The sequence below is a fragment of the Chelmon rostratus genome, chromosome 7 (assembly GCF_017976325.1).
Source record: "Chelmon rostratus isolate fCheRos1 chromosome 7, fCheRos1.pri, whole genome shotgun sequence".
NCBI lineage: Eukaryota > Metazoa > Chordata > Actinopteri > Chaetodontiformes > Chaetodontidae > Chelmon > Chelmon rostratus.
In genome coordinates, this window is record NC_055664.1 from 26,140,538 (window position 1) to 26,150,236 (window position 9,699).

Consider the following 9,699-nt stretch of genomic DNA (forward strand, 5'->3'; position numbering starts at 1 on the left):
GAATCTCGCGAGACAAGCGCTACAGCTGGCTCGGGATTAGGTCATGGTACAGTAATAACCCCACACACTGCAGATCACTTTCTGGTGGCTAAAAACTCAACGCCAATTAATGACAGCATCTCACTGTGGAGGGACTATATTGATGAGATTGTGCCAAAGGCGTTTTATAAAATTTTAACAATCAAGTAACTTCCCGTTTACTGCCAATATCCATTTTCTTGACTTATATAAAGACAAAGCTAGTCTGACAGAAAGTGTCCAAAAATATTAGTATATAGGTTGGTCGATTATATCGTTGAAAGCACCAGAGCAGGCTTAACCACTTCTTGTTTTGTTTTTTTCACTAACTTTTAGTTAATGCCACCATAATCTGACAAAGTGGCCCTTTGGCTCCAAATGCATTTCTAAAGCTTGAATTTAAATGTGAAATTTTGGACTTGAGTGAAAAATCGAAGTAAACGTCCTTCACATTTACGCCTGCATAAATGAATTATTAAACAGAAATATCTTATCAGACGAAATAAATCATTTATCAGTCACAAAAAATGAATTTTATGACAATTTATCACACAAAAGAAGCATTAGGCAAAAATAAATGAATTATCAGAAAAATACAGCTTTGTTTATAAACAAGTTGGTGTACATGTAAGTATTCTGTCCCCATAATCACAAAGAAGTAAACGCTGGTCTGATTAATCTATAAAAGGTTATCATGTTTTTTTGTTTTTTATTTACCCTCTTGCCCTTGTAATAAAAAAATCATAATTCTGTGAATGGATTGTTGTCTTCCTTGTCCGGTTCAGGTCAAGCTCAGAGTTCTCTGATTTAGAAAACAGGCACAAAAATCGCGTTTTGACTTTTTGTATTAACATTTTCTATCACTTAGTTCATAGCCATCTAATTATTAAAAATGCTGTTATGAAAGAGCAATGCAGTAATTACAAATGTACTGTATGTATTTCAACAAAAGAGGAAAAGAAAAGATGGAAACGTTCCTGTTTTAATAAACCTTCGTCGCCATTCGCGTATGATTTAAGAGTTTACAAGGTGCTCTTGAATGCACCATGCCTGCCTGTCGTAGACCATACGTTTTACCGTAAAGGATGATGTAGACTCGCAATCAATTTTGAAGTTGGCATGACCGCAGTAGCAGAAGTTAAAAGATAAATAAATGATGAAATCACTACACACGTTAATCATTTTAAGGAGCAAAACAAAACACACTGCAATCCGTTTGTCGGGTATTTTCTACACACCACGCAAAATGCATGAAGAATTGAAAGCAGAAAGACTTTTCTAACGAGTAAATAATATATGACGCGGTCTACACGCCCCCCTCCCCGCTGTGATCTGGATCATTTCGCATGTTATTGTGTCTGTTTTCACTTCACTGAATTTAGGATTTCATTTTTTCAATGATCGTTGGTTGTACTGTCCTACAGTCTCTAGTCTCAGGGAAGAAAACAAAAATCAGGTGGATTCAATGGAGTAATTGACTATATTCAGTTCAATCAGAATCATCAATGAGTTACAAACACTATCTTTTCCAAAATGTCCGTGAAAGTTCACAGAGGTGAAGATAGTCAATGAGTAAAGATGCCAATTTAACATCTTAATCTGTGATGGAATAAATAGTACAATATTTCACTCTGACTGTTGTGCAGTAGAAGTATACATAGGATAAAATGGGAATACTTGTAAAGCGGAAAAGTACCAGTACGTTACAATCCTTCTCAAGTACAGTACTTGAGTTAATGCACTTAGTTAGTTTCCACCCCTGTCATTTCCATAAAATACACAATGATGAAGCACTTTTCCTGCAGCACGAGTTATCTCATCAGCAGATAATAGCCGAGAGTGAAAACGAGAGGAAGCACAGTGAGGACTTCTTTAAATGTATCTTTCATCATCAGTTCTTATCTTAAAGTGCTGCTGGCTGTCTTCACCACGTTATACACACTCACACTGATACGTGACAGAGTAATCTTTGCCCCCTGAGTCAGTTAATCATTCAGCTGTGGCACCTTCGAAGTGGAGGATTTAAAAGCTTGTAACAGTTAAAACGCAGCGAGGATTCCTCCATCACCGGTGTGGCAACATGGCTACTGAACAATCCCAGGATGCATCCAGAGACTCCAGCCACCAAACCCAAAGCTGTGGACTCAGTGAGAGGATCAGGAAATTCAGACCCAAGGAAGTTTTCACCTGGTGAGTGGACAGAGGAGATGAGAGGAAGAGAAGCATGGAGTTCACACCTTTATGTTCATCTGTGGAGCTGTGATCTCTGAGCATGTATCAGCAGTCTGTTATTAACAGTGGTGGAGACACAGAAGGTGAAGTCCTTATCAAATAATGCTGCTGTTACTTTACCCATATTTCAATTAGGTTTTTGTGAAAATACCTCTTTGGTCTATTTAAACGCAATGGTTGAAAATAACTAAGTATATTTACTCAACTACTGCATTTAAGTACAATTTTTGGTGTAACTTGTGTATTTTTCAACCGTTGATTTTGTGTCCAATGGAGACAAAACTTTTGACATGGTTCAATCTTGAGCGAGTCTGCTGCAGCAGTGAAACGGGCTGCAATGTAATCCTTCCTTTTTGTTAAACCAGAGACAGCTGCTATATCATTCTCACCAAAGCCACCAGACTCCATTTACAGAAACAGTCTATTTAACACCACAAAACACACTTCATTCAAATCTAACAGACACCAAATAAAACAATTAATTGACAGACACCTTTAATTCACCGAGCTAGATGGGAAATATTCTGGCTCTGCACGCTGTTATTCCAGCTGCTTCTCTGATGTCCACCCTCCTCGTTGCTTCGCCTCTCATCTTATTCTTTTACAAAAAGATCAGTCTCTCAGGATTATTTCTATAATGCTGCCAGACACAGAATAACTGTCTGAGCCCGTCAGTGGTGAGAACGAACACTTTTCATGGACGTATGTCGATGATGCACAGACTCACAGAGGGATTACATTGCAGCCCGTTTCACTGCAGCGCCGTCGTTTCCATTAGTCACTTAGACACAAAAACAAGGCAGAATAGAGTCTATGTTTAAAAGCACAGAAGTTAACGTTTAAGCGAGCTGTAAAGACGTGTCCTCCTTCTCTCTCTCAGGCAGTTGGCCAGGACGTTGGCCATGGGTCAGGGCCTGGCTGGGCTCATCTGTGGGACGGCCATCAGCTCCCAGTACCTGGCCACGAGCTTCCATGTGAACACGCCCATGCTGCAGAGCTTCTTAAACTACACTCTGCTGTGTGTCACCTACACCACCATGCTGACCTGCAGAACAGGTAACACCTGAGATAATACCTGGAATTCTTTAGCTATTTAGCAGTACTGCCAAATGTTTTTGTTTTGATTTTAGTCTTGCGTAATTCAGGTTACATGCTCAAATGTTGTTATGAACAAAACCACTACAAGAGTATATAAAATAGCTAAAATTAAACCATGACCAGCTACTGTACAACAGTAAAATGCCACTAACACGTCAATGCATCAGCAAAAATATATGAATTTGACAGCACTGAGTTATTTTACTTTTGATACTTTAATTTTAGGTAACACCTAATACTTTTACTAAAGTAAAAACTGTGTTTTTATAGTGTGTGAGTAAAGGATCTGAGTACTTCCTCCACCACTAACAGGCAAACACAAAAATATATCACAAAATGTATAAAATTGCTTCTATGTGCCATCGATTAGACTGTTCTGTTAATAATGATTACATTGTTGGGTCAGTGGGAAAGTTCATGTGCAGATTTCCAAACAAATGACTGGAGCAAGCAAAGATGGGTGGTGGCAGTCGTCACTGGCCGTCGTCCCTGCTGCGCCCTGAAGGAGCAGCAGTGTTTCAGATGGTCAAACTGTCCTCAGACTTGGTGCTGAAACAAATACATTTCTATACTGAAGCTCAGGGGTGTTTCCCTTTAAAACGCAGGGGATGGCAATATTTTACAGATTCTGAAGAGGCGATGGTGGAAGTACCTTCTGCTGGGACTGGTGGATGTGGAGGCCAACTACGCTGTGGTTAAAGCATACCAGTACACCACCATCACCAGTGTGCAGGTGGGTGCAGGCTGTGTTCGAGTGGGTTTCATTTTGGTGTTTTTGTCTGAATGTAATGAGTTCAGTGAACTGTCAGCAGTAATTTCAAGTCAACAGACTTCAAGTACTCATGTTTATACGTTTGTACTTGATTTAATTTGAAAATTAGTCCTTTTGGACTCGAAGGTCTGTCGAGTGTTTGTGCTTCACTGTGCACAAAAATGTTTGTGCAGAGTTTCACACTGTTTGCACATCCATCTGCTGAAAGTGCAAAGTGTCTCCGAGCTCACTGAAAATCCACTTTTAACGAGTCTGTCCTACGAGCATGATCTGTGACATCACAAGTAGTCTGGGAGCCAATCCTGGTCCAGTATTCAACCTGAAGCCTCCAGTGCACAAACACTGAGAGCAGACTTCTCATCTCCCGTGAAGAAGTCCAACTTCTGAAATGATGCATATTTGATAAATTCAGGACTAAAACTCTTCATCATTAAAAAAATGAGGCTTTGTGTCAGTGAAGCTGTTTCTCTTTTCTTACGTCACTTTTTTTGAGGGATTCCTGTTCTTCAGGAAGGTGTCAGTTCATTTGTGAGATGACATTTGAATGAAATGTGTTTTGTTTGTGTTTGTATTTACATGTGTGGCTGTCTTCCTGTCTCCAGCTGCTGGACTGCTTCGTGATCCCGGTCCTGATGTTACTGTCCTGGTGGGTTTTGAAGGCACACTACAGGCCGGTCCACTATGTTGCCGTCTGCATCTGTCTCCTTGGGGTGGGGGCCATGGTGGGGGCTGACCTGCTGGCTGGACGAGACCAAGGCTCCAGTAAGTGTTTACTCACTCACTGAGTCCAACGCTGAGCCACCATCAGGCCGATCGATCGGGGTTACGCAGTGAGACGTCTCTTCTCTCCTCAGCCTCAAACATCTTGCTGGGTGACGGCTTGGTGCTGATCAGTGCGACGCTGTACGCCGTGTCTAACGTGGGCCAGGAATACACAGTGAAGAACCTGAGCCGGGTGGAGTTCCTGGGCATGGTCAGCCTGTTCGGCACAATCTTCAGCACCATACAGATGTAAGTGTGTGTGTGTGTGTGTGTGTGATTGGTTTTATGATTATGATTTAACATTACGGTTAATCTGGTGTCCTTCCTCCTTCGCTCAGGGTGGTCCTGGAACGGAATGAAATAGCTGCCATCCAGTGGAGCTGGCAAGTCGGTCAGTAATGGTCTCACACGGGGACATTTTGAAGGCGTGCTTGAACGTTTGAATTGTGAACTGACAGCCGGCCGTCTCTCCTCTCAGTGCTCCTGTTCTCTGCCTATGCGCTGTGTATGTACGCTCTGTACAGCTGTATGCCCATAGTGGTGAAGCTGAGCAGCGCCACCTCCGTCAACCTCTCCCTGCTCACCGCTGACCTCTTCAGCCTCTTCTGTGGGATCTTCCTCTTCCAGTACAATGTGAGCACACACACACACACACACATACTCAGCTGAGAGTCACACACGGGCAGGGCAAGGCAGGTTTTGCTGGTTTTGTTCTTTTCATGGCAGTTGTTGACATAAAGAATATCATCGGAGTTAATCCTTTGAAGTCAGTGTCTCATGGTCCAGTGACTGTTCCTGGGTCACAACAACCCGCTGATTGTTATAATGACGCATCAGCATTAATGAACAATAATAAGGGTTAAGGGTTGTAATTTTAATGGCATGTGTTTTAACACAGCAGCATGTATACACACAGCTTATAAACCTGTGAGTCCAAAGTCCTTTGAATGACCTTAAAAAAAACTTAACAGGACATGTCATCGTGTGCTGAATATGTAAATGACGCCTGCAATCATGCAATGATTTACCTTTGTTTTTCCTCTGCTTCTTTGACATGAGGTAGTGGAATATTTTCATTTTAGACCATTTACTTCTACTCATTTGGAGATTAAGGATCACACCCATCTTTTAAGTCACATAAAAACACTCTGCTTTGAAGAATAATTTGTGTTTTACAGGGAGTAATTAACAGTTTTATTATCTTGTTAAAACTTTTTATACTGAAATTTTACCTGCTCGCTCTCTGCCCCGCCTCAGTTCTCTGGACTCTACCTGGTCTCGCTCGTGGTCATCCTCATTGGCTTCGTCACCTTCAACGCTGTGCCGACACCCACTGACCGCAAAGAGCCCGACGCCTCTTCTTCCTCTTCCATCTGTGAGGAAGGTTACTATGACAATTCTGTGGCCTCTCAGGATGACATCACAAAGCAGGAAGTGGCTGTGAGGATCTCAGCTGAGGAGGAGGAGGACGATGAAGAGAAGCGGCGGGGGGATGGAGAGAGGAACGAGGGGTGGGATAAAGAGGAGAGGAGGAGGAGGAGGCCCTCAGGGCCATCACAGAGCCCCGGAGGAGGGAACAGCGATGAGGATGCTGTTGTTGTTGGACGCAGCACTAAAATGTGAACAACAGCACAGAAATCTGTCAATATGTGTTATATATATTTTAAACATTTGTTCATTTGGACAAGAATCTTTTGTTTTAGTCACTTACAGAATTTTCTTCAGTGCTGGAATGTAACTGAGAACAGTTACTCCACTACTGTACTTATGTACAGTTTTTGAGGTACTAGTACTTTGAGTATTTCTATTTTCTGCTATTTTATACTTGTCACATTTTAATTACTTTATATATATAAAGTAATTAAAATGTGCCCAAACTTTAGCTGATAAACACATGAATGCATCAGTAATTCTAATGCAGTAATATATTATTCTGAAATGAGCCATTCTGAACTTTTACTTTTTGTACTTGAAGTATATTTTAATGCTAAAATGTTTGTATTTTGGTGCGTACAAAGAAGACAGAAATAAAAAATCTGGCTTTGGAGATACAGAAGGACAACATTAGATGAATATGGTCCAAACATACATGAAGAATATGGGTCTGGAAAGACTTGGAGGAACTTCCAGGTGCTGCCCAGCACCGATCGGACTGCAGCAACACAGATTCAAGGACACGGTCCACTCAGGGCGAGATCGTCCACACAGCTGACTGTTGAGGTTACTTTCATCCACAGCAACCAAAGGCACCAAACTTCCTTAACCAATTTAAAAATCTATTGGCTTCAGATCCAAAACGTATCAGCTGTGATCTGTTTTTTTTTTTTTTTTTTTGGACATTGACTACATCTCAGGTTCCCCTCAATGCTCAAATACACAAATGTGTGTAAAAAAAGTCACTTATGTAAAATCTAATTAGAATCTAAGACATTAAATAGTGCATCGGCTAAAATGTAGGAATATAATCGAATATGACGCTGGCAGACAGAAACAGCAAAGTGCATAAACTGGAATGTAAACAGGTTGTGCAGTAATGTAATAAATGTGTTTAATGAGGAGGAGCTTGAGACACGGCAGTCTTCCACAGCACCGTCAATTATATTAGAATTTAGTCAATTGAATATTGTCTGTTTTTATGTTGTTTTATGTTGTTTTTAGAGCTGAAGTTGAAAATGAAACGTCACTGAATGTAAACATGCTGTCAAGAATATGCAGACTTCTGTGCAGTCACAGGTGCGTCCAACAGGGTGCAGCGCACAGGTCAAATATGAATAGTCGAATTAATGTACGTGGATATTTGGCATTTCTGTAGTTTTGTCGCACAGAATAACACAAAGCTGCTGGATGCTGAACAGCAGTGTCTCCATGTGAGCCATCATCACCAGCTGCATGTGTGTGTTGAGCAAAGAGAGGTTTTGTTGTCCTGTTTTAAAAAACTTTAGAGGCCAGAAAATGTAAAAGAGTAATTCACATGTAAAAAGCAAAGACTAGAGGAAGAGTTGAGTTTTAATCCCACTGCCTGCTGCTGCTGTATAGTGCAGTACACAGCATGGTGTGTTCGATGGTTCCTCTCAGACACCCAAAGGTAACAGCGAAGTGCAAACCTGAGGTCTCTGGAAATGGAGTTGTCCTTTCAGGAGCTCCCTGAAATGCTTTTGTGCCAGCAAGCATGACTCACTACAGATAAGTGGATTATACACTTAAAAGCCTTCTGTTCAAAATGAGCATGGATTTGAAACAGACCACAGCCAAAATGGGCTTTTGCTGTCCAGAATTTCCACAGAGAAGTCAGTCCCATTATCTGCAAGCTGTTCGACCATATTCTGTCTAATATCACAGGGTTTTAGAGACGTTTCTGATGCAAACAATTAATCATCTTAGATCTAGACTGGTTTGTCATGGCTGCAGTGCAGTATCTGTTATGCTTATTGTTATCACAAGAAAACCTAATGACTGTTTCTAGGATTACATACGTCCCCAGAGGGCTCAGAAAATTCAGCTTTACCATTAAGGTGGGTTGTAGATGCAGCGATGGTGCTGCTCTGACAGCTGCCAGTATGTGCAATGACACCTGAAGAAAATGCTAATGTAGCTATTTAGCAAAGAAAGGTCAAAATAATATAATTCAGTATAGATTTTGACATGCACATATTGACTTCTTCATCCAACCAGTACACCAGTGTTGTATCACTTTTTGTATGACACATGAACCCCACATCTGTGTGTTAAGCCTTACTGTAGCAGTCATACAAGCATTATCTACTGCTCATTAGAGAAGCCATCCCTGCTGGGTTTCATGGCCCTAATAACTGACTGGCAGGAGACTCCCCCTGAACAGTTTACTGTGGTTGATAAGAACTACTTGAAGCGTGGTGCAGACACAGCGACTGACCACACAGCTTTGCTGGAAGCCTGCCGTCCATTTCTATCACGCTGATTAGTGCAGGTCGAGATGGATTCTGTGATGCATCAGGACCAGTTAGCTGATTATCAGAGGCCTCAAACATCTGTGGGCTGTCAAATGGTTCTGTTCGCTTCGGTCGCCTCCTGCTTCAGGATGTGTTTCCCTGACCGGTCCAGTCTGCTGTGATGTGACTGAAACGATTAAGGCCGTCAGTGATATATATATATATTTTTTTAACTTTAATGTCTTTGTTTAGCTGACAGCATCAGGTTATCTAATATTCAATATTCTTCCCTTCACCCAACATTTGAAGCTCAGCAGCAGAAAACACTTTTTTTTCTTCTCTGTTTATTTGCAGACTTTGTCGAAGTATCCCATCATAAGGTCTCCTTTACCAGAACTGTATGCAGATTAGATGAGTTGCAGCTGTGCTCATCTCCAAATGTAGTCTTCCTGCCATGTTGTTGTGTAGGAGGTATAGAGTGAGTTTTGAAAATCAGTGGTATTGATCAACTAATCAGTTCCTGAGGTGTTTTCTTGTCATTCAGGGCAACAAATTCTCTTCTACCATTTACCACAAACTCTCCAGAGCAGCATCATTACTGTACTGCTGGTGGAAATGCATTGTCTTGGTAAATAAACACTAGCAGGGTGGCCGACTATCCGTCACACAGGCTTGAATTCTGTCCCTCTCAGCCTGCCTGCCAGTTTGTGGTGGTGTGTGAGAAAAAGTCTCATTTTGCCTTGCCTTGCCTTCAGTGTCCTCTGATGTCCAAAATCACTCCCAGTCTGCCTAAATCACACCTACTTCTATAAGACATTACCCCAAAATAAAAGCAATCCTAGCATCTCTTTCCTCACTGGGACAGAAAAATAAGACAAAAAATGTGACATCCTCCAGTTAGGTATGTCT

General features: G+C 41.4%; 1 protein-coding gene across 1 annotated transcript; it reads left to right on the forward strand.

Annotated features, from left to right (window-relative positions):
* Positions 1–2,098: 2,098 nt before the first annotated feature.
* LOC121609640 (solute carrier family 35 member F2-like) lies at positions 2,099–6,505 on the forward strand. The gene is made up of 9 exons (XM_041941323.1): positions 2,099–2,208; positions 3,131–3,306; positions 3,954–4,081; positions 4,723–4,882; positions 4,975–5,131; positions 5,221–5,273; positions 5,361–5,515; positions 6,140–6,346; positions 6,467–6,505. The coding sequence occupies exons 1-9, from the start codon at positions 2,099–2,101 to the stop codon at positions 6,503–6,505; spliced, it is 1,185 nt and encodes a 394-aa protein (XP_041797257.1).
* Positions 6,506–9,699: the final 3,194 nt, after the last annotated feature.